Source organism: Caenorhabditis briggsae, assembly GCF_000004555.2.
Source record: "Caenorhabditis briggsae complete genome, chrI, whole genome shotgun sequence".
NCBI classification, from domain to species: domain Eukaryota; kingdom Metazoa; phylum Nematoda; class Chromadorea; order Rhabditida; family Rhabditidae; genus Caenorhabditis; species Caenorhabditis briggsae.
In genome coordinates, this window is record NC_013489.2 from 6976977 (window position 1) to 7004412 (window position 27436).

Consider the following 27436-nt stretch of genomic DNA (forward strand, 5'->3'; position numbering starts at 1 on the left):
TAGAGTTCTACCATATCTAATTTAGTTGGTCAAAAATATCAATCCTAAAAGAAACTATGACAGGGCCCGCCACGGCCCGCTTTGGGCCCGTCCGCAAGTATGTGCAGCTTGTTTTCATTGAATATAAGAGGGATCAAATTTCAAAATTTTCACGTTTGGAGTTTCAAAATGAATTTTTTTTTAAATACTGTGCTCACGCAGAAAAAATTGAAATTATTTTTTTCTATTCAAAACTGTGTTCTTCACGTTCCGCAGAACGATTCTGTGATTTAACTTTCGCGTCATATTTTTCTCTCACAGATGTGTTCTGCAGAACGATTCTGTGTTTTTGTTCTTTAATTTTAACCAGTCGATTTCCGCCGCCTGTCGGCGGCTACAATCTCCTGGCTTCACTAAAAACGTTTGAATCTCCAAATCGGAGAGAATCAGAAGAGGAAGTTTTAGTTGATTGTGTTGTCAACTTTCATAAACTGGAGTGACAGTCTGCTTTTGCGCCTTCGGGGCTAAACCTTCGGGCTCCCGCTTACAACAGCCTTAACCGATTGAGTTTGGGCTTGGACAGATAAATCAGTAACGTGTCTTAGTTGATATGAACTGCTCAAAATTTCCAAAGCTTTAGAACTAATAATTTTCCTGAATTCCCGAATATCTTGAAATTTGACAACTTATAATTTTTTCAGAAGTTTCGAAATTCAGGAGTCCTGAATTTTCGGAACTGCGATTCTAGAACTCAAAGATTTTTCTATTAAAATGCTTCATTTAAGAACTCATAATTTCTGAAATTTCGTATTTTCGAGTTTCCGTATTTCCGACTTTCTGAGATTCTACTTCACAAATTCCCAAAATTAAAAATTTTAAAACTAATCAGACTTTCAGAATTTTCTCTAAAATACATTTCTGAGTTTTTGATTCACAAAGTTTATGAATTTCCGAATTTTCTAAATTCCGAACTTGGGCTTTCTGATATTCTGAACTTCTGAGTTTCTGGTTTTTCTGGTTTTTTGCTTTCGAGATTTTGGATTTTCAAAATTTCGAGTGTTCTAACTTTCAAATTTTTTAATTTCGTAATATTCCGAATATCTGAATTTTTATACTTCTGGATTTCCGAAACATTGGACATTTGAATTCTCTGATTTTCAAACTTCAAAATTTCCGAAGTTTCAAATCTCGGTATTTTCGAGTTCCGAAAGGTTAGAAATTTCGCATTTTCGAAAAAAATAATCAAATTTCGGGAATCAGAATCTCCGAAATTCAGTTTTTGAGAAGTTAGGGGATTCAGAAAGTCAGAATTTTAAAGTTTACTGAACTTTTTCTTTCTCTCTTCTTTCAAAACTAAGACTAAATAATTATTTTCACAAAATAACATTTTTATCAGATATAGTGTGGATAAGAAAAAAAAATAGAGGGGTTGGACGGAAGTGACGTGAAAATAATTTTCTAAAGAGTTGCACTGTAGGAATGGAGTAACGTCTCCAGATGACGTCAGAAACAAAATTTCAAAATGAAAAATAGACGGGCAACATTTCGCTGCTATTTCTGATCATCTGTGAAAATATGAGAATTTTCGGTCTACTGGGGACTTCGCTAGGGTCGTGGAACCGGGAACAAACGGACACACAGACAGAATTTGATGATTGTTAATAGTAAAGATAAAAACGTTAAAAAATAAATCAAAAAATTGTGGATTTTTCATGAAAACCCAGATTTAATGAAAATAAATGTTCACGCTACATTTTCTGGGGAAAATCATAAAATTCCCATTTAAAAATAACTTTCTTTGTAATCGTTGTTTTTAATGTGTAAATTCTCATAATATTTCTCCTTTTCGATTATTTTATCTCAAACGTGAAAATTCCTCGGCAGCCGAAAACGTATAGAGAACCCAATATAAAGAGTAAAATTGTACCTTCCACTGCTCACTATCTTTTTTCACATCGATCACCGTAGTATTGAAAAAGATTGGGAAATCTTTTGAGTAGTCTTCCAGGTATTCCAAAACATCCTCATGGCTCATATAAGATGGAAGATCATCTCGAAATGGTTCATCTTGGAATAGCATTGCTTCTTTTGGAAGATTAGTTCTGGGAAACAAAAACGGATTTTTGTAAATACATGCTCAAAACTGAACATCGAAAAATCATACTTTTTAACTCACTTCATAATTTTATACATACTGGAATGGCATCCAGTCTCTTCTGAATAAACCCATGTTCCTCCAACTTTATCTGTTTGCTCGAATATTTCTACCTGAAAATGTTTATTTAGGATTACTGTACTTGATAAAAAATGAAAATTACTTGATGTCCATCCTTAATTGCATGTCTTGCAGTCACCAATCCAGCGGCACCAGCTCCAATAATGCAGATTTTCGAGGGCATTCTGGATGCAAAATGTTTAAATTTTTTTCAAAATTCAATAAAATAAAACTGGGGGAAAATGATTTTCTTGAAAAAAATTTGTTTTTAATCGGAGGTCTGCTGGTCCAAAAAGTAAATAGATTTTTCCTAGACTACAAGATTCATGTCAAAGTGACTACAAGATTCGTTTTGGCAAAAATCGAGAAACAGTTGGCTGATGAAACTTCTCGATTCCGTTATCAAAATATATGCCAAGTTTTTTATTGTCATTTTTAGTATGTACTCTATCTTATCAATGCGTCTTCTCGGAGAGAAAAGAGAATTAGAGAAGTATGGAGCACAGACAGTGGGAAGAATATACGCAGAAAAACGGGACGGCTTAGAAAGAAAAAACATCGAAAAGTGTTAATGAAGTTTAAAGTTGAATTCAAAAGGAAAACACACAAATATTGGGACTGGAAAAATACGAATACTGAAATTTGTGAAGATCTGTCACTTTTTATTCCATTTGCTTTAAATTTCCCTCATATTTGGTAGAGGAGAAACTCAAAAATCATGGGGAAACCATTTCAAGACAAGCATTTTATTGAGTATAATTAGTTGTATGGGAATTCAACCAAACATTAGAAAAATACGTTTTGTTTTTGCTTGACTAATCATGTTTGATTTTGGGTTTCCCATTTTCTGTTTCATCACGAGCTCACTGATATTTCGAGTCCATTTGAATTTTTCTCTGTTTTCGGTGCTTGAAGGAACAAAGGCAGGATATTTTTTCGGAGGACAGATGTCCTCACCTGTAAAATAATTGAATCCATGTCCCCACCTTCATACTTGTAAAATTCCGGGCCTGAGGAAAATTTCAAGGCCCGGTAGCAAAAATTTTGTCATTTTGAACTGAATTTTGAGCTCTCAATACAATTTTTTATCTTTTTTTGTGCTTTTTGGATTGTTTGGCTGTTTGATCAAAAAATATCAAAAAAAACTCGAAAAAATTTTTTTTTCGTTTTTTGAAATTTTCAAAACTTGTGGAATGACAGGCCCGCCGGGCCGAGCCGGGCCTCCGAAATTCGGGAAAAAGCCCGGCCCGGCCCGTTACAAGTATGTCCACCTTTAAAATAATTTTTTCTAACTATAATATAATTTTAATTTTAAAATTTCCCTGCTAATCTTCTTGTCCATAGAACTAAATTAATTATTCCAAAGGTGGTCTAGGTATCTATCTTTAATTAAATTAAGTGTCATTCAAACCCCCCCCCCCCAATTTCATCTGTCTATTGAGAATTAATCATTTTTCACCTGGTGGTACGTGTCAGAGCTAATTTGGAGAAACGAGTCTTCTCACAATTTCTGAAAAAAAAACTAATTTCTGACTTCAAATTATAAGCTTAATAATGGCTCCAACATATTTAGTCTTGGCTAGAATTAAAGAATTTCTGGAGCCTTAAAAATTTATACATTTCTCCTAAAACATATTTTATATTGGTTTTATAGGTTTAAAACTGCTTGAAATTGTTCCGAAATTATCATTGGGTTACTGTAACACTCTTTATCCGCCTACTCATTTGATCTAATCCTTTCTTTTTCTTAAAATGTTCAATGAACTAAATTAGTACATACATCATGATCTCATGATCGCTAATTATAGACAAAACAAAAATTTTTTGCAAAAATTGTTTTCTGAGAATTTCGTCGTTTCCTTTAGAGATTTGAGCATTTTCGAGCATAAAAACAGCTAAAAAATTTGACAGTTTTTATTTTGTTTTTGAAAGTGAACTGAAAAAAATCTCGTTGATAGTTTGAACTCTAGCCTCGACGGTTTCTGTTACCATAATCACTATAAAATGATCCCTAACTTTCAACTTTGAGCCGATTCAACTCGGTTTCTGTGAAAGCTATCAAAAAGTGTTTAACTAGTAAAATATTTCTGACATTATTATCAACATTTTGTCAGTTGGCAACTTTTTGATATCTGTCTCAGGAAATGAGATACATATATAGGCTCAAAGTGGACGCTTCGTGAGACATTCTATTAGTTGAATTATCTCAATTTTTCTGAAACCAGCAAAACTATTTTCTAATTCTCACTGATTAAATTTCTATTTTTCATCTATCTCAATTCATTTCCTTGCTCACAAGTCAAAACAAGAATTGACTCAATTCTCTAATCCTTCTGTCCTCTGCTTTTTTTTTATCACGTCTTTTGGCTTTTTCTCTGCATCTCTCTACATCTCACACTCTCTCACTCTTCCCTAGTAACGACACCTCGAAACAGAGTCAGCTCTCTACTCCACGAAGCCAATTTTCTCTGCGTCTCTCACTCTCTCACTCTTCTCATCGCATTCGAACATCTTCTATTCTTCGTCTCGGCGGCTCTCTTCTACTTCTATTTCTCCCAGAATTCACTTAGAAATTCATGAAAAATTAGACTCTTCCCTTTCGTCTCCCACACTTTTTTTGTCAACTATTCGAAGCTATTTTTTGGCATTTTCCCCAAAAAATGCCTACTTTTTTGGAATGTCCACACTGTCAGAGACTGTATTCTAGACACTCGTTGGCTATTCACGAGAAAAACTGTGTGGACTCGATGCAGAAAATTCTGGAACAGGAGAAGTTGAAATTGATGCAGGTGGGGTTTTTTGAATAATTTTAAACCTCGACTTTTAAAAACCGGGCATTTTGCCACCGTGATGATACAGGCAAATGGAAAGGTTTTAGGATACACAAATAGTTTTAGGGGGTTGAAAAATGCTTTTTAGAATCAAAAATTTTGAAATTCGAAAAATTGGAGAATTGAATTTTTCTTTTAAATTTTTCTGAGTTTTCGAATTAGAAGAAAAAACCTATCCATTCGCCTGCATGGTGACGTTTGGTTTTGAAATGTCAATGTTTGGAATGTCGCGGTTATGAAATGTATCGGTTCTGAATCATCTCGATTTTGAAAAATCAGATTTTGAAACGTCACAGAGCCGGAAGATAGGTTCAAATAGTCAAAACCAGAAATTCGAGTTTCGAAAAAATAGGCAACATTTTTTTAAATGTTGAAAATTAGAAAATCTAGTTTTTTTTTTAAATTTTAAATAATACAGGAGCATAGGCTTCCTAGAAACTTGAACCTGGACATCCGGACATCCGGATAAACAGACACGCTATAAAAAAAAAACTTCAGGCTTCTTGACTCCATTTTTATGACGTCTGACCTTATAAAAACCTCTTTTAGCAATGTGACTTCGTTCTTAAAAATTCATACAACCCAAAAAAAAATGTTGCCAAATGTTCTCGAAAACTTCTCTAGGTCATATACAGGGGTCATATACAAATTTTCTAGGTCATATACAAGTTTTCAGCAAAACCAAAAACGGGGACGCTCAAAATCCGGAAGACGAAAGAAAATTCGGCCTACAGAGATGACAGCGGAAAGACCAAGGACACGGTCATTGTCTAGATACAATCATGAAAATGGTGAATGATAGTCTAGAAACCCAAACTTTGGAAAACTAGTCCTTCTGAAATATTCTCTGATCTAGAAAATTCTAGATCATCTTCCCGGTTTGAGGTCCCAGTCAATTTTCATATTTCCGGACCTCCCAGAGAACAGCAGGTCACCTTTATAATTGGAGTTCCCTTTCTCCTTTTTTTTCCAGGAAACTTCCCGAAAAATAATTGCCTGAACCTCGAAATTTATTTTTTTTAGTAGACGGACTCCGAACTTGTTTTGTTTGCGGTGAGCAATACGACGACCAAGTCATCGAAGAGCACAAAGAGAAGTGTTATGTTGGTGAGTTTGGGAGAAGAAGAAATTTGAAGGCAAGGAAATTGAAAAACGAATGAAAAGAGATGGGTCAAGAAAAGAGAGCATTCTGCACTACTCATCTTGAGAGAATCACGTGTTGTAATTTTGTAAAATAGAGAATTTAGAAATTTCCGAGTTTCAGTGTTAAAAATTTTCAACATTCAAAATTAACAGGGTTTGGAATTTGGAGTTTTTCAAGTTTGTGATCTCTGGACGTTTTTTTGTTCAAAACTCAAAAATTCGGTAAGACCTCTGGACTGTAAACTCTAAGCCTCTATACCTCATTTTCTGAGAGAGATATCAAAAATTGGTCTGCTAGTAAGATGTTCATAATAAAATCACCAACGTAAAAAAATAATAAAATCATCTACTTCAAATATTTTTTTCAGAAAACTAGATAGACTAGGTCGAAAAAATTCTATGGTGGCTCTTCTAAATTTTGGAATTCCTGAAAATTCTCAATGTTTAGATTTCCAATTGGTTTGAATAATAATATATTTATTTGCAATTCATGGGGGAAATCGATAGATAATTTGGCAAGAAATGGGACCTGTACAAATAAAAAAGTAAAATGACCAGACGGACCGACTAGAGTCCTGTAGGTCAAGTGGGAGGGATCAGAATATCATAAGGAATCGCTCCTACTCGCTTTTTTGAACTTTCAATCTTTTAGTCACGGTGAGTTTTTCACTACCGAATGCGAAACAGTCTGCGACGTTTTAAAGTACAACGGACAAAAAAAATCTGATTCATTTTTTTACCATATATTCTTCATAAAATTTACTAAAAATTTATGGAACAGAAAAAAAAGTTATGGACTAGAATTCGAGAAAAAAAATTCCAAAGTTGAAGCAGCGGTAGTGAAAAACTCACCGTGTTTAGTGTTTCGATTCTTCAAATTTTTTTCCTGACCAATTTCCACTTTCAACCTTTTTTCTAATTTTTCGATTTTTTTGATGAATTTCATCGATTTTGAATTTTTAATAAAAATCTGAGAACTCGCCAAAAATAAACTAATGCAATTTGTCAAAAATGCATTTAAATTAGACCAAAGTATTACTGTAACCCAAACAGTTGAAATTAATCAGAGTTCTGAAAGTCAAATTGGAAATTTAAACATTAAAGAAATGAATGATTTTCAATTTGAGAAAATCGAAAATTCAGAAGAGCCATAATAGAATTTTTCGGTCCAGAATTCCAGAAACTTGTTGTATAATATCATCATAATCTTTTTTACAATCAGAAATTATGTAAAAATTAAAGAAAAATTTAAATTTCCAGACTGGTCGCAACTCGCGAAACCACTGACAATTCGTTTCCACATCCATCAACCAAAAACCATAAATCCTCCAAGCATAGATGGAACCATCGACGTCTCAAGAGAGAATATGAGAGCCGTTCAGAGTTCGCATAATTGTCAAATTGTTAGATGCAGATATTGTAATGCTCGAATTGCTCTCCAACATGCTCATGGTCATCAATGTGTCCGTTTTGAGCCAACTATCGAATTTTATTGCTAATCGATTCGATAAAAAGTAGTTTTTGAAATCCCATCCAATGTTTTCTTTCTCATGATTTGTCGTGTAACGTGCCAAGTTTTCTTCTGTTCGAAAGTTTTACTAATAAATTTTCAAAGAGAGTGATCTTGAAAATTGCGAAAATCCTTCACTCATCAACGATTTTAAATTTTCCCTATTGTCAAATGCTTCGTTGTTTTCATTTCACAACAGCCCGAACTTTGTTAAAAGTTTCTACAAACATAAACTATGATTTTCTGTGCACACTAGAACAAGAATATGGAACTTTCGTGTTTTGTAGTACCTCTTCACAATCACACTTACAATCTTTAAAAAAAAACAAATTACATCTCCTCAAAAATAGCCTTTCTAACGAGTTCAATAGCATTCGGATGTTTAAGAATTGCCATATGATCTGCTTGGAACACTTCATGAACGGTCACTTTCTTTCCTCCATTATTCCCAATCCAATTCGAGCATACTGTAGCTGATTTCTTATTCACCGTACCGTCTCCGTCACCCATGAACTCTGTTGGTGGATAATCGGGAAAGTATCCGGATGCCCATTGGAATCTCTCTGGTGTTGGTACGCCGGTGCCGTAGATACAATGAACTGGAACTCCTGGAGCACTGAGATTTCCATTGAGACGGGCGGCCTGTTGGTATTGTTCCCATCCTGTCATGTAGTTGATATCTTGGAAGAATTCCTTGATGTTGGAGACTGTGTAGTTTTTAAGCGCGGTTTGGGCGAGGATGTCTGTAGGTTTCCACGCGACTGGACTAGGGAAAAGGAAGGCTGAGGAGGTGAATGATCTGGAAATTATGGTAGATTTTTATGGAAACTGGAATGCAGATATGTAGAATCAGCTAAAACCCAGATACAAAGCGGGGCAACAAATTTTACAATTGTTTTTTCAACATTTTGAGGAAAACAAAACTTTGGACCAATTGAGTAGGCGGATAAAGGGTCATACAGTGAAAAATAGCTTTATACACAGAAATTACAGAATTGTGCCTCAAAAAATTGTAGGTTTCACGGTAAGTTGGGCTAGTGGTACTGTACCGGACTTTTTTCTTACAATTTTTTCTTACAATTGTTAGTGATTATGAACTTACCTTTGCATACCTCTCAAGGCGCTTGGCGGAAGAATGACTCGATAGTAGTTCATATTGTAACCAGATGCAAATAGCCTCACGATTTGCATGGATCCAGCCCACGGAGCAGCCAAACTCACGAAACTGTTAATATATTTGTCTTTCCATGCCTGAAATTCAGTGACTGAAGAAAGATTTCAAGAGCCGCTAGAAAGCCAAAAGATAGTCTCACCTGGTCAACATAATTATTCAAGAAGTATAGAGATAGCGGATTTCCCATACTGTGTCCGACAAGCACGATTTTCTTGTTTTCATTCCATCGGTACGTTGTTTCTATCAACGTTTTTAGCTGAATCAGGTAATCGTTCAACTCGTCTGAAAATATAAATTGGAGGGTTTTTAGGATCATCATTCAATGACTTCTGTGGGTTTGAATTAAGAATTCATATTTTCAATGAAAATTTTTTTAAAAAAATGACCTAAAAATAGAAGGCCCCCTCTAGTTTAAGAGCCCCTGTAATAGAATGGCTCTCCGGAAGTACCTTGAAACAGAGCTGACTCTTCTAATACATATTTTACTGTATATGCATGTGGAAAATCTCCTGAGCTTCAAAGATTCCAAAAATGAAACTCACTAGGCGATCTTCTCCAATCGAATGGCGCACCAACGACATCTTTCCCTCTTCTGTATCCCCATGACACCATCGAATCGACAATATCAAAGAAGTATCTTCCCTGCGACGCTTTGCTCTTATCCAGCCACTCAACAGCTTCCGTCGCACCGAATCCAACGACACGGATGTCAACTCCTGGCATGTTTTCCGAAAGTCCAGTGGTCGTGTTAAAGACGAGTCTGGAATTTTCGAATTGGAGATAGAAACGTCTAGAAGCCCCAAAAAACTCACTGCATATTATCCGCCCAACAATCGATGACCAGTGGAGTAAAAAGTTCCAGATTGAGCCAGAGATCGAAAAAATCAGCAGTTTGTTTCGAGCAGACATAATGGACAACTGACGGTTTTCCGGTCAAATTCGATTCCAACTGGCTACCTCCATCACCGGGAACTGAAAAAATAGTGATTTTGTTTGCAAAGTGGTAATCAAACCCTTTGAGCTCAACTATCTCGGTTCTTTTAAAAGATATCAAAATTTTGGCAACTGATGAAATATTGGCGATATTATGTTAAATAATTTTTTGATTAATAAATTTTTGATATCTCTTTTAGGAATCGAGATAATTATGCCCAAAGTTGATGGTCTGGGTGAGCCTACGGTAGCCTAAAGTACGGTAAATTTCTAGTTTTTAGAATGTTCTAAAAATATTTTCAGGTTCTAGCAGGAAAAAATGTCATTTAAAATGTCTCACCCAAAATCACCGGAAGTCCTTTTGGCTGGTCCCTTCCGAACTTTCCGAACCATCTCGCTTCACATGATCCAATCAGAAGAAAAGATAAGAGTAGGATCTGACGCATCCCAATATCAACTACTTCCAGGATACAAGAACTGACCAGTCAAGAGAAAAAAGAAAACAGACTGAATGCCAGGAGGGCTCTCCGGAGCACACCCCCTCCCTAGTCACTATCTCCCTTTCTGTTTCTCTGTGTCTCTCTTGATGGTTTGATCTCTGACAGATGACATCCAATAAATCAAACCGAACAAATGATTCGTTTTTCCTTCTTCTCCATTCCTTCATCACATGAGGTCACCTGGGGGCAAAATGAGTGGAGGAGGGAGATTAGATAAAAAATGAACGATTTATTGAAGGGAAAAGGACAATAAAACTACCATAATGTATTTTAAGAACAGGGGGAGGTTATCTAAAAACGAACGATTAGAAAAGAGAAAGTAGTGGTGAAAAGAAAAAAAACGAAGAAGAAAAAACAGAGAAATTAATTTTTAGGATCCGATTTTGGTGTTTTCGGAGTTGCAGTGTAGATCTTGGCAGAATCTTCGGGCATTTTCTTTCTCTTTTGGCGGTACCTAGAAAAATTATTTTTAGGTTAAGAAGATTGTTTCGGAATTTTAGACTACAAAATCTACCACAAAATTTGGGCCTCTAGCCCTTGGAGTACGGACCACTAGGTTCTCGCAAAATTTGGAAAAAAAAACTCACAGCGCACACGACGAATCAGTTGGAACCAACTCGGGATCCGTGTATTTGGACGACGCTTTACTAGTAGACACACTGGCCGATGGAGCTTTCGGATCAATGAAATATGGGAAAATTGAGGCGCGGCCGGCTGGCGACGATGATTTGGGTGGTGGTGGTGGAGGTGGAACGTCTGGAATTTTTAAAATGAAAATCGAATATTGAAAAGGGGAACTCACTAGAAACATTCTCCCCAGGTTGGCCAATGTACTGGCTAGCCACATAGCTCTTATCCTCATTCGGTGGTTTTTGCTGATCCTTCGGATCTTTCGGATCTTTCGGATCTTTTGGATTCTTAGAATGTCTTGGATCCTTCAAATTGTTCTGATCCTTTGAACCATTTTCATGACCTTTTAAAGCATCTGAATTCGTTGGTTTCGGAGGTGAAGATCCTTTGATTCCAGATGGTCCATAAGCTCCGCCATAACCATCAGATCCATTGTAAGGCTTGGGTGGAGATCTCCTGGGAGCTAGTGGAGCTGGTGGCGGTGGTGGTGGTGGACCAGTGGTATCCGATTGGCCAGATCCGGGGGCACTATCCGATCCGTTAGAATCATTGACTCCTGATCCTGGGGTTCCGGATCCCGGAGGGGATCTCTTCGGACTGGATCGCTTGTGACGACCTCCACGGCCATCATTGGCTCCATTTGAACCATCAGAATCATTGTTTACTTGATCTTTGCCATCTACACCAGAAGAAGCTAAAGTTTTCGGGTCAGAAGAAGAAGTTGGAGTAGGCTGAGTTCCAGAAGATGTCACCCCAGATGACGTCACTCCAGAAGACGTGACTCCCGAAGAAGAATCATCATCCTTTGGCGGTGATGGTGGAGCATCACTCTCCATCGAAACTCGAGTCTCATCTGAATCTACAGGTTGATGAGCCTTCCGATCCTCCCAATCTCTCCGACGTCTCATACATCTCTCACTATCCTGTTCTTGACATTCCTCATCGACATCTATCTTTTCACCGTCTCTTTCGTCAAATCCAGATAACCAGTCTTCTGAAGTCTTCTTCTCCAAATCCGTCTCATTGCTCAGCATAAGACGATCTGATGTTTGAGTGGCCACACTTTCAACAATTGTGCGGTCTTGGTGGTTTAGGAGAGACGGATCAAAGTTGGCCGGAATTCCAGAAGGTCTTCTGACTAAAAAATTATTTTTTTTAGAAATCTATAGGTTCTAAATCCGAGAAACCTGTCTTCGTATTCCTCAACATCTCCACTGGCACCAAAACGTATTGGGGCTGGAATTGCTGTTGCTGAAAAGCCTGAGGATTCAGAATCTGCGGATTCTGATATTTCTGAGGTTGTTGTCCAGTTGGTGAACAGATGACCTCATCACTTGGTCCTTCGTTTACTGTCTTGACGATCAACTCGTTTTTCGTTTGGGTCGTGTGGTTGCATGGTTTGGGGACGATGTGGATTTTTCGAGGCTTCGATGTGCTCTTTTTCTTCTTTTCGGGGACTGAAAGTTAGGTTTTTTTGGAAAGTGCGCTCTATTGGTAAAATCTAGAACTCACACTCTAACTCCTGTCGCTTCAAATTCAGTTCCATTTCTTTTCGTTTCTGCTCCTCATCCTTGTAGGCGTCGATCATCTCATCGGTCTTCTGACGCAGTCGACGTTTGTATACCCATCGGACGAATAGACACGCGTACAAACAAACGGCGAATAGAAAGAGTGAGAAAACGAAGAAAACGATATTCAGCCAGATGTATTGAAGAGATGAGAAATATTCTGGAATTAGAATCTTAGAATCTTAGAATTTCAAAATTTCAGAATTTCACAATCTTAAAATCATAGATTTACGGATATATAAAAAAATGAAACCAAAAATTGAAAATAGTTACAAAAATCTTTAAAATCTTAGAAGCTCATAATCTTAAAATTTCAGAATTTTAGAATCTTAGAATCTAAAAATCTAAAAAAAACTAGAAAATCTGAAAAAAATCCCAAAGGCTCTAAAAATCCCCAAACTTTATAAATACGAAAAACTTCAGAAATTTTAAGAACCCCCAGAATTCTAAACATCGTAAATTTTTAAAATCCTCCAAATCCTAAGGAATCAAAAAATTCGAAAAAAATTACAAACAAGTCTTTTAAATCTTAGAATCTTAAAAACTCAAAATCTTTGGATCTTAAGATATTAGAATTTCAGAATCTCAGCATTTCAGAATTTTAAAAGCTTAAAATCTAAGAATGCTAAAACCTTAGAATCTCAGAATCTCAGAAACTTAGTAAAAACCTTAGAATGTTAATGTTAGAATCTAAGAATCTGAAAATTTTAGAACATCCGGTGTTTAGAATCATAGAACCTCAGACCTCCCTCCAACCTAAAACTCCCCAAAATCCCTGGAACTTAAAAATGGTTCGAAACCTACCAGATGCCATGGATGGACACTTTGAAAACCTTGTTGTAAATTTTCAGCTTCCTCTTTCAAGCACCTTCTCGATGCCACATGCCTCAAGGTCAGCAGGCTCTCTATTTTCGAAAAAAACCTAAATTTCGAAAGTTCACGGGTAAAAATATTTATTGGGGTTCTTTTTGAAGAATCGGTGGAAAAATGGAAAAATACAGTAAGCTCAAAGCATGTAAAAAATGAGCAACGTGAGATCGCACAAATTAATAATTAGGTCAAAGTTTAGGAAATTTCCAGAGTGATGCGAGGCAGTACAGTGGGGGACATAAAGTTTTCGTTTAGATATCCAAATATCCAGCCCAATCAAGACCAATGAGCCACTTGGAGAAAGTGGTCCAGTAGGTGTCCTCGTTCTGAAAATTGAAAAAAGATGAACAGTGACTTGGAAACCAAGGTACCTCATAGATTTTAGAATCTGGTGTACTCATGATGACTGGAATTCCAGATTCTGTGGATTCAATACACTCAATATCGCATTTGCTAACTGTAGCGGTTTTGACTTTTCCAGAAGTTGTTTTGATACGAAGACGCATTCCAGACTCCAAGAAACTGATTTTGAATGCCTGGAAATTGAGAATTTATGACATCCATATCAATGAGAAGCAGAAATCTCACTTCATCTGCAACGGCAACTGGTGCAACTTTGGGGAATTCATCGAACGTTGCAATATAAGAGCCATCATCCATAATCACTAGAATATTCGATGTGGGATTTGTGTGCAATCGGAAGACACTATTGGAGAACTGCTCGCTCAGCTGGAGAGCTTCAATTACAAAATTCACTTTGATCTTCAGAATTTTATCCTGTGCAGTGTTCTTTAAATAAGTGACGTCACCAACTGCCAACGAAACCATCAAATTCATCAGAAGGATTACTGTAATTATTTCGAAGACCAAGACGAGAATTGATGGGATCCATTGATTGGTGTCAAGAATGTCATTGGCATCAACTTCTCCGATCATCATTGTGGATGTTTTGGTGACGGCTTGTAGAATCACAAGCATAGTTTGAACCATTGTCATGTTAGCAGCTTGTTGGTCGATAAGAGGCCATGGCTTGACTCCGGTATCTCGCATTATGAGAAGAAAGGCGAAGGAGAAGGCGATAAGAGTTGGAATCCAGATTGTGGCGATCTGAAAATAAACACGATTGGTTTTTTATAAACATCAAAATTGTGTTTTTTAGGCGATACTGTAACATGAATTCGTCTTGTCTGAATATTTATAGTCATGTTTACTATCTGCGTGTTTTCGAAAACTGATGGTGGCCTAGAATTTACAGTTTTGGCGTTATAATATCGTTATCTGAAAAAAATGTGGAGGAGCAGAGGACATGTGTCTGCGTCTCCACCTCATATATTATTTTATTTTTCTCTTCGTGATATCCTCTAATAAACCTCGCCATACAGTTCTCTCTAACCTTCTTTATTTTAGGTTTTGCTTTTGAAAATCTTTAGTGTCGAGCGGAGGGAACGCGAAGCACATTTTTGCAAACTTCTCGCACACTTTTCAAAAATTGTTTCCAGACAAATCTATAATTTTTTAAAGTGTGTTCTTCATACAGTTGTATTGGCCATTCCGGTCGGAAATAACAGTTTTCTGAAAAGTTTGTCAAACCGTGCGGTGAAATTGCAAATTTGCTTCAAGGCTTTTGAAATAGGCGGAGTTGGTTACTGTTCGGTGCGCAGTGTGGTTTTTGTGCTTTTCGTTAATTCAGGACAGTAAATCTCTATTTTAACTGGGACTTTTTATCCGAAAATTGAACTTATCCCTATGCAATAAGCGAGAGACTTTACGAATAGGAGAGACACCAGACAAGTCTGCCCGCTGAGAAATCACTCAAACCGACGTCTATTTTCATTTATGCTTTGTTTTTCTCAGAATATTTAGCACATTTTTCAGCTCATCATGTCAAAATAAACCTTTGCGTTCCTCTCCAATGGAGATCCACATAAAGTCTAAGTTATGTCACCTGATAAGAATAGGTATGGGTCGTAAAAGTGACACTATTATCAAGCAGCTCCTAATACTCCATTCTTTGGTAGACCACCATACCGACAACATCCCATTTTTAACACGAATTTCACGTTTCGAGACGTCTGGTGGTTGAGCGCCTTCGTCAACCCATTTGGCTTGCCGCTTATTGTAATCACACATTACCCATTTATCACCACTAGCAATGGTTTGATTCCAACATTCATGTGTGCAACGCAGGATGAGAAGATTCAAACTGATGCCCACCCGGGGAAAAAGTTGCGTTGAGCCAAAAGATGGGGTCAATTTCTTCCCACTTTTTTGACTGTGCCGAGAGTTTTCAATCTACGGTTTTTTAACGAAAGGCTTGCCACTGATGTACTTCATATATCACACATAGTTTGAGGAGGGTCCCTTTCTTTCCCGGCTTTTAATGCATTCAAACCTAAGCCCATTTGCCTTTTTGAAGGGGGATTTTCGTCAGACAAGAATTCCCGTTTTTCAAATTACTGAATCCAGGTTGTGATGGTAGTTCGAATGGGTGCATTTGCGTTGTTAACCGCTACTAGTTGGCGATCGATTTCAGCTAATTTAAGATCAGATATAAATACACCGTGTACACAAATTTTCGTATTTTGATGCGCAAATGCACGCATTCGGTCAGCTCGATCGACTGGGTCGGCGGGCGGTCGGCGGTTTCCGACCGGCCCTTATGAAAGGGCCGGTCGGAAGCCTTAGTTATGCTAAATTCTCTGAAATACTCACATGTGCAAAACTTCTGAGAATTCGAGTCATCATGAAGATATAGATTCCAAATGGCGATTTTCTCATTATATACAAGAGGTTCGCCCAGGCAGAGATGATAGCGATGATAGGGAGGAACCATGTGATGATTTTCTAAAAACGATAACAATTGTCCGGCTTTCTGTTTGTCCAGAAGTCTTACTTTAACTTCCTGATGGTAATCATCGTAGGAGAAAACAGTGGGGAGCCAAACGTAAGACAGAGTGGCTCCGTAGGTGAACATATTGAAGCAGAAAGCGACGACGAACCACGTGGACACACTTTTAGTTACTCTAGCCTTGATTGTTCCTTTGAGGACCTGAAAATAGTTTGAGTATTTTGAGAAAGTAAATTCGAAGCTTTACCAAGAACATGAAGAAGACTCCAGTGAAGATACTAATCAAGAAGTCCTTGAAAATGTTTCTTGAGAAGACGTGCCAAGCGAGGAGAAGGAAGAAAAACAGGAACGCTAAGATGTGCAAACTGTAGAAAAGCGCACAATCGATCAATTTCTGATTAATGTAATTCAAAATATACGGATGACGAATGACGCCCCATTTCTTTCCAGCTTTCAGTTTTCGAAGCTCCCGCCAATTCAGAGTTTCCCCTTCTTCTGGGTCTCTGAAATCAAATGGAGATTACGGTAGCTAGAAAAAAAATACTTTTCTAAAAAGAGTTATTACCTCAAATAATCAAACATGAAAGTAGCGGAATCCTCTGCTTTGTTCCTTCGAATTCTGGATCTGCGATTGCAAAACTCTAAAGTGATCTCGTCGTTATCACCGCGTTCTCGAAGAGGCATCTCCTCGTCTTTGGGGCTCCTCATCTGGAATAGTATCATCGAAAAGAGGTTAGGAGAATTCAAAAGGAAGGGAAAAAAGGCATGAAAACACAATAAAGTGACATAACTTGCGAAATTTACAAATTTAATTTACGGTTTACATTTAAAAGTTTCGAAACGTTGCTCATAGTTTTGGGTGTCTAAAATAAGGGTGAGGACAAAGAATATGGACACATTTTTCAGGTACTGTACATAGAGAAAACAGTTGTGAATCAGAAAGAAGCTCTCAAAAACCCTAAATCTCAACCTTTCAACTAAAATACTAGAAAACAAAAATTAAAAGTAGAACCCATTGAAAGAATCATTGAAAAAGGAAACGATTATGATTCATGAGAACATACTCTTGCCAAATACATGACAAACAATAAGACTAATATTTCCATTTATTCTTTCTCTTGAACTGTCTGCGTCTCTCTATCTATCAATTTCTAGTGTTGTGCTCTCTCCAAAAATAATGTATCGATTGCATGAAAAGAGAGCGCTTTGTGAGTCATGAAGTGGACAGGCGGCGATGAAAAAAAAATGGGGGAAAAATGAAAAAATGCCCCCGAGATACTTGAGAAAGTGGGAATAGAAGGAGGTGTTTACTATCTTTGTGTGCCAAAATGCAACAATCGAAATGGAATCGGGTAGATGGGATGGATAAAAGCAATTTGTCTCTGTTTCCCCTCGCACCGGAAATGAGCGAAAATGAGAATCGTTTCCGTTAATTTTGGGTGTTTGGCAGAAGACGTGCGACGGAATCGATATTCCAGTATTATTTGAAATTTTAAGTGTACATTATTGAAGTATCAAAATTTTTTAAAAAATCGGGAAAATCAAAATTTTAAGAATTTGGAATTTTCTGAAATTTTGAAAAATTAAAAGATTTATTTTCTTTTTTGTCTCAATAATTTTGGAAAACTAACAATTCCAAATTCAGGAACTTCTAGATGGCTGAAACTCGAAACATTTGAATTATGTTGAACTGTCGAAAGTTACTGAAGATCTAATTTTAAGATTTTTTGGATTTCAGTCCAGGCGTGGAATTTCAATTTCAACAGTGATTTTATTCAATCTCTCAAATAGTTTTAAAAATTAGAAAATTTCAGTTGTTGAAGTTTCAGAACTCCCCCAAACTCATAAATCAGTTCTGAAATTCCAAGCCTTTGAATTCTCAGAATCTCAGAATCTCAAAATCTCAGAATTTCTCACAATCTAAAAAAATTAAACTCCTCACAATCTAAAAAAACTAAAAGATGAAAAAGATAAACTTCAGATTTTGTGTTCGAAAAAGATCTTTGAAACTTCAAACATTCTTAGAAAGGCAACATCTCTGGACCACAAAACAATACAAATTTTTTCAAATTAAAAAAATCCACATAATCTGAATTTTCAAAAATACCAGAACCACCAAACCAACAAAAAACGCGAAAACTCCTATCACAAAAAACACAATCACCCAAAAAAAAACGGTGTAAAACGATGGGAGGAAGCAGTTGCGTAAACATTACATGCCTTCTTCTTTTTTTCCTTCCCAATATATTTTCGAAATTTTGGAAATAGAGGGACAAAAGACAAAAAGAAGAAGAAGACAACGGCTCAAATAGATTAAAACGGGCGGAAAAAAGAGGAAGATAGAGAGGCAGAGAGATGAGGGACGATGGTCAGTTGATGATGTTGGGGACTGGTTTTCAGAAGGCTCAAATTGCATCGGAAATTCTGCTAGAGGGTAGCAGCGTATAGACACGGTAATAATAGTAATATGAATGTATACGGGGTGACAATGAAAAGGTGCGATAGGTTGGGGGAGCGAGAGAGACATGCATGACCGTGTTTGCAAATCATTTTGGTATTGACAGGAGTCTGAGGAACATACAATTATTGCCATTTTGAATTTAGTTGTCTGATTGACAGTTTTTAATGGATCATGACTAACTCTTTGGAGAGTTTCGAAAAAAGTAAAGGTTTTCAGAAAATGAGAGTTTCCAAAACCCAATCAACTTACCGCAATTGCTCTAATAGAAGACCACCCAATACTTGAATTTTTTCTATTCTAAGGTTCTGAGATTTGTGGATCCTTCGATTCTGAAATTTTAGGATTCTACTTCTATTTCTAGATTATTGAACTTGAGAAAAAGAGGCTCACATTTCAAGAAGAGTATAGAAAACTGGACTTTCTGAATTCCCCCAAAAAACTTCAAAAATTTCTAGAGTAAAGTATTCCTGGTTGTATTTGATCGAACTCTGGGTCACATAAAATTTCAGAATCTCAAAATCAAAGTGTTCTATAAAACCCCGAAATCATGAAAATTAAGAATCTCAGAACCTTGAGGGAAAAAATGATATTTACAAGCCCCGAAATTCCAAAAAAAAGCAAAAATCCCATCTGCTGATTCTCTTCAGAAACAGCTGCAAATGATTCAACGCTCATTGTCTCTCATTCAACAAAAAACAAAACGAAATCGAAAAAATCGCCGCCAAAAGGAGAGAGGGTAAACTCATTGGCGGCAAGTATTTGTTGCGGTATTCGGAAATGTTTGGCAACCCATAAATCGGGGCATGAAAAGAAGTAGAAGGGGTGTGTCTCCCGGGGACCGCCCGTACAGATCAACACTTTGGAATAATTAAAAAGTGGAGAATAGTAGAGAAACACAAAAAAAGAGGGGAGGAAGGCTTTTCAGATATACACGAAAGGATAGAAGCGGTGAGAGAGAGGGATGAGCAGCTCAAGAAGAATCCTCTTATTGGGAATGCATGAGAGGCTTCAAAGACTAAAAGAATTACAAGTGAAGGGAGAGATGTGGAGGTGTCAGAGCTCTCCGGAGCACTACGGAGGGCACCAGTAGGAGCACAAGAATTTTGAGAGAGACGACCACGGGGTAATTGCATCTAATTTGGCGGAAAACGATGGGAGATGGAGGAGGAAAGTTTGGGATACATTTTTGTTTATACTACTAGCTTGGGATACTTTTCTAGAGTTGGGAACTTGCTTCTGAGCTCAAAAATAAGAGAAAGTTTGCAAATTTTTTGTTTTTGCAGTTTTTCATATACTGAAAAATGATTTAGATTTCACACACTAATCCTGAACTCTGAAAATTTGAGTATTTTTTGGAGTCGACAGATTGTGTTCAGAAGAAGCCATAGAAAAATTTTGCTCACACCAAAAAATGAACATTGGTTTTGTTTGGCATTTTTGAAAAATTTCGAGAAATTGGGGTGAATTTCCACTAATTCCAAACATCTGAAATTACCATTATTCTTGTTTGGAACTGCGACGGGGGCTCTAAGAAAATCTAAATGTGACAATTTGAAAAACGCGCTTCATTATAAAATAAGATAAAATATTTCGAACTCGTCTCCTTTCGAAACCGTTACTTAAAATTTCTTGAAAACAGGATAGAGTTGTTTTGTGGCCTGTCCAAGAAGTCCAGGATGGCTCAAATTTCGGATCATCTGATTTTCTGTAAACACTCTAATAGAACGACCCCCCCCCCCCCCGTAACCTTTAACTTTGAGCTAAGTTATCTCGATTCCTGTAAAAGATATTGAAAAGTGCTCAACTGGCAAAATGTTGTTGATATTATCATAAACATTTTATCAGTTGAAACATTTTTGATATCTTTCACAGGAATGAGATATATGGTCTCAAGGTTGGCTTAGTTTTAGGAGCGTTCTATAAGAGTGTTTGCACAAAAACGAGAAGATACATCGATAAACCGGCGTTCGATATTAAAAAAGTGCATAAAGTTGCCCTATATAAAACTTTTTGATCATGAAACTGGCGTACATTTATCTCTGAAACGCCCCTCATAAGTTCTCATTTAAGATCTCATAACCCGAATTAGGAGCATGAGATTTGTAATGACTTTGACGGAAAGCCCAAGAAATGATCCAATCTCCAGAAACCAAAAGAAATAAAGAGTTCCGAAACGACAATAAACTCGGACCAGGGACAGGAATGTATGCAGATGGTTGAGTCGTTTCTCTCAATTCAAAATGCGCGAAATCGGCGCCAAAACATCTCTTTTTTCGTTTCACCAGTGAGGAAGGGACATGTGTTTTCGACTGGTGAAATAATGGAAAAATGGAAACGGATATTCGGGGGAATGAAGCCGGGGGGAAGAAGAATAGTAGAGAAGAGAAGAATTCGTGCACCTCCCTTGAATTTCTGTTTGTTTATAAATTCATGGGAAGGGCAAGGAAAAGATACAAGAAGAAAGGACATTTTGCAACTTACAATATGAAATGGTTATTTTACTCACATCGTTTAGCGGTCTAACTGATTTTAACGAACTCATTCATTTAACGAAATTTAATAGTTCGACTTTAGAAAAAATGCTCCAAAATTTTAAGAACCCGTTCAGAAATGAACTTGACAAGAAGTCAAAAGTTACCGAACTCTGCTGAAAATTTCAGAGCAGACTAAACAAAATTAGGGTTCCAATTTTGTAGTTGGCAACTTTTTGTACAGATCCAACAAACCGAGATAAAATTTGGTAAGTTGGCAAAACGCTCGTTTTAGTGCTCATTTTGTGCACTGTTTTGGTTACAAACCGCATATCTCATCAGAATGGAATTTGGCAAGAAAAGATGTCAATTCTAAAAGTTTTTTTTCAAAGCAATGGAATAACTTTGCATTTTCAAGACTCCAAAGTTGACTAATTTTAACTGAAAAATTGAAATATGGCATATTTTATACTGTCATTTATTTTGTGAATAACAAATATTTGAATTATTCTGAAATTTTCAGCTTGAATAAAAAGATTTTGTAATTATCTGTTCATAAATATATATGGAAAAATTCGTGTGAAATTGGTTGTCAGTCGCATTCTCCCAAAAAGTTGTCTGAAATTTTATCTGAATTGAATTACCGTAAACATAGAACCAACAACTTTGAGCCCGTATATCTCGGTTCTTGTGAAAGATATTTAAAAGTTACCAAATGACAAAATGTTTACCATAACATCAACAATATTTTACTAGAAGAAAAAATTTTGATATCTCTCAGTTGAGCCAAGATAATTGAGCTCACAGTTGCACTTATAGGGTGGGCTTCTATTAGTGTTTACGGTATTTGAATTTATTGAGCGTTAAATAAAATACAATCCAGAGGGTACAAAGTGGTATTGTTACAATGTGAAAAAATCGAAAAATTAAAGTGATATCGATGGGAGCGATGCGGTGAGTCAGAGACAGAGGAACATGATTTAGCACAAAATGTTTGAAAAAAATCTGAAAAATCGTAGAATTCTGAAATGCTGAAAATACTGGAAATACTGAAATACTGAAATGTTTGTTGAGATGCGCACGCTATTCATTGTTATTTCATTTTCTTTTAAAATCTGATTTTGGTCAGTTGTGAACGGGGGACGTTCAGTGGAAATGATCATCCTAGCCATGAACCCCAAACATGGCGAGTATAGTGTCTTAACTTTGTCCACTATGACACCAATCAGAAGACAAAGAAAAAGTAACACCAATCAACAGCGCAAGCAAGAGCTTCCTGACTGTGGGAATCCTCATTGAGACGGCGATCCTCGTGGAGTTTCGCATTCGAGAAGTCCTTTGTCTTCATAGAAGGATCGGTGCATTCCCATTCTTGGTTCATTCCAGCTGTCCTGGAAGATAGTTAGAACTATGACTTCTCGTCGATTTCTCCAGCTTATATAGCCTCCGTAAATGAGATCTAAAGATAAGAAAGGAGTTCATGAAAGTATGCAGCATGCACTTGGCTTAAAGCCAATGGGTCAGAAATCGCGCCCCAGTAAACGTGAGATTTTAGAAAAAATTCGCTGCTGAATTATGTGGCTGAGGATCTAACTTTTAAAAATTGCACGAAAAAATCACGCGTTGCAACTCGTTGATTAAAACTAATAAGGTCAAATCCACGTCTACGTAAAGATTATTAAATTTCTTCTGGCCTAAAAGTTATTTGGGGCGCGTTTTTTGACCCGTTGGCTTGAACCCAAGTGAGCACGCGGAAATTCTAATTAATTAATTTTTTATCATTGGGAAAATATTTTTTCTTTGGATTACTGTAGTTTTCGATTGTAATCAATATCAGCGTCTTGAAAAAATGTAAACCTAGATTTACAAAATTCCAAAAAATGAAAATTTTCGGAATCTCAAAATCTCAAAAATCTTCTCCATCGAAGGTTTTAACACTCTTGTCAACTACAAAACGTAATTCTTTTTCATGGGACCTTGTATGATGTCATTTTGAAAATCTGTATTTTTAAGAGCCCCAGAAGGAATAGAAAACGCAGAATCTACATAATAACATCAACCAAATTCCGAATTCAACACACATTTCTTTTCAATCTTCAATTTTTCTACAAAGTTCAAACATCCGAAACTTCAGGGAAATGTACCTTGATTCAGACATTTTTCTTGTAGACGATAAAATACAAAAGTTCAAACTTCCCCTGAAAAACTGAACTACACTCTATATAAAGTACAATTAAACCGCAAATTACTGGTTTCAGGTTTCCAAGGTCTTCCTCATTTTCTTGCTAATAATTACCCCTGTGGTTTGGACTTCTAGCAATCGAGTTGTTTTCACTGGATGTCTTTGAATAGTTGAAAAAGGTTTTGAGATTCCTGGAAGCTCTGTTTTCAGGACGTCTGATATAAGTTATAACCAATGATGATTTTAGTCTTATTGAAGGGTCTGAAGGGTGGTTTACTTTGAGCCAATTTTTCTCGGCTCCTGTGAAAAATATCAACATTTTGCCTATCATAACAACACAAATATTTTATTAATTGACCATTTTTGACATCTTTCAAAAGGACCGAGAAAAAATGGCTGGAAGTCAACGGCACTGATTTTTAGATAGCTGAAACGTTCAATGAATTTTGGACCCTATTTTTCTGGATCTTAATATTTTTCTTCCTTCTCTAGAACTCATCAATGTTGCTCTATTGCTTGCTCCTTTTTGAATTTTTTTGTGCCATCTAAACGGAATAAATCTCATTATTGGTTTTCACTGCGAAGAACCGCCAAAAAGAATATCCATCAAATGGGATTTCTTATTTTATGGTTTTTTGCCTACCAACTGAGAGAGAGAGAGAGAGAGAGAGAGCGTGGAACGAAGAAAAATGACACAAAGAAGTTCTTTTCCTTCGCTTCCGTAATTTGCAAATGCATTTTAATTCACTCTTCTACAAAACCGAAAGGGAGGAGTGAAGAAAATAACCAGTTACCCGTAGCAGTATAAAATAGAGGTACTTTGTTGGGAAGAGAACATATTCTGAATTTGCCTAGAATTCGTCATCTGGAGGATTCCGAAGATGTTGTGGGAGGTAAAGGCAGTGGCCGCTGTCTCCACAATTGGCTCTTTAGGAGCAATTTTGAGTTGTCTCGTGGTTCTTCATGGATTGTTCCAAGAAATGGATGAGATGGAAATTCAGGTATGTTTAGAATTTTCAATGTTAGAGATTCTTGAATTCAGAATTTTGAATTTTCGTGAAACCCATTAAAGAAGGGACACTGTCCTGTTTGAGCTCTTTTTCTTGTCTCCTATGCAACATATCAAAAATGTGTTAGATGGTAAAATAATTGTGATATTATGATAAACAATTTATCAGTTGACAACTTTTTTTACATTTTTGACAGGTACCGAGATAAATTGGCCCAAAGTTAAACGTTTAGGGTGCCCTTATATTGCAGGTTTTACGGTATTACTTTGAAAATGGTATGTCCTCAAACTTCGGAATCTCTCTTTTTTGCCAAAATCCTTTTTGCTAAAATCTTGGTGTCTTTCAAATGCGTTCATTTGAAAAAACTAACAATCTAATTGCAAAATGACTCGGAAAAACTAACACCTTTTTCCATTATTTTGACCGAATTCCGAGCATTCCATTCATCTAATTCCCTTCTTTTCTTCAGGTCAATGAATCGATTCGTGTCTTCCAATTCGAAACGGATCCCGCTTGGCACGACATGATGGATGTGCAAACTTCTGTAGCTCCGCCCTCTCGAGCACCAAAAAATCCATTTGAAAGTCATTTGAAAAAGAAGAGACACACTTATGGAGGACTTCCATCTTGGTGTCAATGTGAGCCGACAAAACCGATTTGTCCACCGGGACCACCAGGTTAGTAGGAAATTCTGGAGCTTGAGGAGCTAGAGAGATTTCTGAAAATTGTAAACTCGGAAACCATGAACCATTCTGAGATTTTTTTTTGTCAAATCTAGATTCCCCTTGTTTAACTTCAAATTCTGAAATTTTTATTTTCAGGAGCACCTGGTAACCCGGGCTCTCCTGGAACCCCTGGCTCACGAGGAGTACCTGGAGACGACAATCATCAAATCTTCGAACCCATCAGATGCCCTGAACCAGAAAGAGACTGTATCAGATGTCCAGCAGGGCTACCAGGATATCCAGGACGAGATGGAGCACCCGGACTACCTGGCCCCAATGGAAAACCAGGAAATCCAGGATACAGAGGTGCAGATGGAAAACCAGGACGACCAGGAGAACAAGGAAATAGTGGATTACCAGGGAGACCGGGAGAAGATGGAAAGCCAGGATTGCCAGGCCGAGATGGAAAGAAAGGGAGAGGATTACCAGGAAGAATGGGTCGTCCAGGGTATCCAGGAAAGGAAGGACAACCTGGAAGAGATGGAAAATCAGGAAGAATTGGGCTACCTGGTCCCGCAGGTCCTGAAGGGAAACCAGGATATCCTGGAATGCAGGGACGAAATGGAACACCTGGAGAACAAGGATTGCCAGGTGGACCTGGCCCGGATGCTGGTTATTGTCAGTGTCCGAATCGTGGAAATGTCTACCGTAATCCGTACCCTTATCGATCGAAGGCTAGGCTTCATAAACAGTAAATAAAATTTGAGAATAAAACAGTTTTTTTGCATCATCGCTTTTCGATATATTTCATAGGAATCCAGATAAATTGACTCAAAGTTTGCGGTTTGGGGAGAGGGGATTCTATTAGAGTCAACTTTGACCAACTTTTTCTAGTTTTCTGTAAAAGATATCAATAAATTATTGACAGCAAAAATGTTCACCTTAATATCAGAAACAATTCATTGGTTGACAATTTTTCGATATCTTAAACAGGAAACGAGATAATTAGGCTCAAAGGGACAATTTTTTCATAGAGTTTCACAGAATTTCAAAAATCAAATCTCAATTTTTTGAACGTAAATAAAAAATTTATTTGTTTTATAAAAAAATCTGCGTGCCAAAAAGTTCTTACAAATTGAATTCTCCACCAAAATATAGACGTAAAAACCCACGACCCTCGATGGGCCCCCTCGATTGACCTCAGGAAGATTACTATAAAAGAAGAGGGAAGCAAAGGGAAGAATCAGTTCTGCCCTTTTCTGGGCTCCAGATCGATCCTGGATCGGGAACCTGGTGCCCGGGTCCTGGAGCCGGGTTTGGAGCCCGCGTCTTGAAGCCCTGGTCTTGGTGACTGGGGGTGCCCGGGTCTGGATCAGGATCAGTTGAAGTGGTTCCTGATGGTTCAGACTGAAAATAAGAAGAAACTAAGAGATTGATCTGACATCCTGGAGGCAGGAACCAGGAGCCTGGATCCGCAGGAGTGAGAGCTGAAGCTGGCCCTAATAGCAGCTAGGAGGAACATAGTGCGTGATGTTCAAGATTGTCACGGCAGCAGAGGTTCTACTGCACGACCTCAAATCCAACAATACTAGAGCACATCTAGAATGACAAAAATAGTCATAAACACAATTCTCCAACTATTTAACGATACATATTTGGCGTGATCACTTCCTTATCACCATATCAGATCTGGAGCATAAACGTGGATATGCTTAGGAGATGCTATAAAAGGAAGCAGAATCGCCAGTATGATGATACATCTGATACTTCTGAGACATCTGATACAATGGAGCAACCAAAAGGATCTCCCTAACACTGAACACTATGATGCCGGATCCGACTACTGACGCCCAAAGACCAAACCAACTACCGATGCCACATCTCTTCAAGCTGCAACCACCTAATCGTGGTAAATAGATGGTGCACACCCCTTATCTCCTATCAACGGAACCCCTGTCGCTGGATCGGAACCTTGGTGGACGCCGACTGCAGATGTCATGAAGACCCTAATCAGAGCCCTAAACCAGTTAATAAATAGTTGTTGATTTAACTATTGACCTATCTTTGTACTTTCGCTCCGACACAGGCTCACCACCTGATGTGTCGGAACAAACATAACTTTATCAATTCCTGGAACTGAGATTAGACAATTTATTCATTCGGAGCGTTCCTGATGACAGGCTGAAAATACGAAAGAACGGATTGATTTATCTTACCATTTATTTCTGAAGTAATAAATTATTTTTACATTTTCTTTATTTTTTTTTCTGTAGTTTTAGCAATCAAAAAATGTTCGACGGATAAATTATGTCGTAAAACCGGTGATAAAAGGCCCGCCACACGCCAAGTTTGAGTTAATTTATCTCAATTCCTATAAAATTTACAAAAAATGTTTTAACTGGCAAAATGTTACTCGTAAAATTACCAACATTTTATTTCTTGACAA

The 27436-nt window shown here is 37.2% G+C and overlaps 6 protein-coding genes across 6 annotated transcripts in view; 2 read left to right on the top strand and 4 right to left on the bottom strand.

Moving 5' to 3' along the window:
- CBG21932 overlaps positions 1 to 2378 on the bottom strand; it is a gene marked incomplete at both ends in the record, with an annotated part of 4213 nt that extends 1835 nt beyond the window's left edge. Inside the window, 3 exons of the mRNA XM_002629848.2 lie at positions 1907 to 2081; positions 2156 to 2247; positions 2298 to 2378. Coding sequence (XP_002629894.2) covers positions 1907 to 2081; positions 2156 to 2247; positions 2298 to 2378 — 348 coding nt within the window. The remainder of the gene's footprint in view (positions 1 to 1906; positions 2082 to 2155; positions 2248 to 2297) is intronic.
- A 2476-nt stretch (positions 2379 to 4854) lies between these two features.
- Positions 4855 to 7667, top strand: CBG21933 (the record flags this gene model as incomplete). Its single annotated transcript, XM_045236957.1, has 6 exons — positions 4855 to 4983; positions 5702 to 5816; positions 6049 to 6132; positions 6190 to 6209; positions 6549 to 6570; positions 7429 to 7667. 6 exons carry the CDS (start codon positions 4855 to 4857, stop codon positions 7665 to 7667), a joined length of 609 nt encoding a protein of 202 aa, XP_045097428.1.
- Positions 7668 to 8008: 341 nt separating this feature from the next.
- On the bottom strand, positions 8009 to 10231 carry CBG21934 (the record flags this gene model as incomplete). The annotated part of the gene is made up of 6 exons (XM_002629850.1): positions 8009 to 8477; positions 8781 to 8929; positions 8992 to 9134; positions 9395 to 9612; positions 9665 to 9824; positions 10126 to 10231. The coding sequence occupies 6 exons, from the start codon at positions 10229 to 10231 to the stop codon at positions 8009 to 8011; spliced, it is 1245 nt and encodes a 414-aa protein (XP_002629896.1).
- A 417-nt stretch (positions 10232 to 10648) lies between these two features.
- Positions 10649 to 12503, bottom strand: CBG21935 (the record flags this gene model as incomplete). Its single annotated transcript, XM_002629851.1, has 5 exons — positions 10649 to 10739; positions 10873 to 11041; positions 11088 to 12053; positions 12103 to 12372; positions 12428 to 12503. The coding sequence occupies 5 exons, from the start codon at positions 12501 to 12503 to the stop codon at positions 10649 to 10651; spliced, it is 1572 nt and encodes a 523-aa protein (XP_002629897.1).
- A 1101-nt stretch (positions 12504 to 13604) lies between these two features.
- Positions 13605 to 16909, bottom strand: Cbr-trpa-2 (the record flags this gene model as incomplete). Its single annotated transcript, XM_002629852.1, has 7 exons — positions 13605 to 13679; positions 13725 to 13889; positions 13942 to 14460; positions 16066 to 16197; positions 16247 to 16402; positions 16449 to 16704; positions 16767 to 16909. The coding sequence occupies 7 exons, from the start codon at positions 16907 to 16909 to the stop codon at positions 13605 to 13607; spliced, it is 1446 nt and encodes a 481-aa protein (XP_002629898.1).
- Positions 16910 to 24196: 7287 nt separating this feature from the next.
- On the top strand, positions 24197 to 25745 carry Cbr-col-61 (the record flags this gene model as incomplete). Its single annotated transcript, XM_002629853.2, has 3 exons — positions 24197 to 24316; positions 24795 to 25002; positions 25147 to 25745. 3 exons carry the CDS (start codon positions 24197 to 24199, stop codon positions 25743 to 25745), a joined length of 927 nt encoding a protein of 308 aa, XP_002629899.2.
- Positions 25746 to 27436: the final 1691 nt, after the last annotated feature.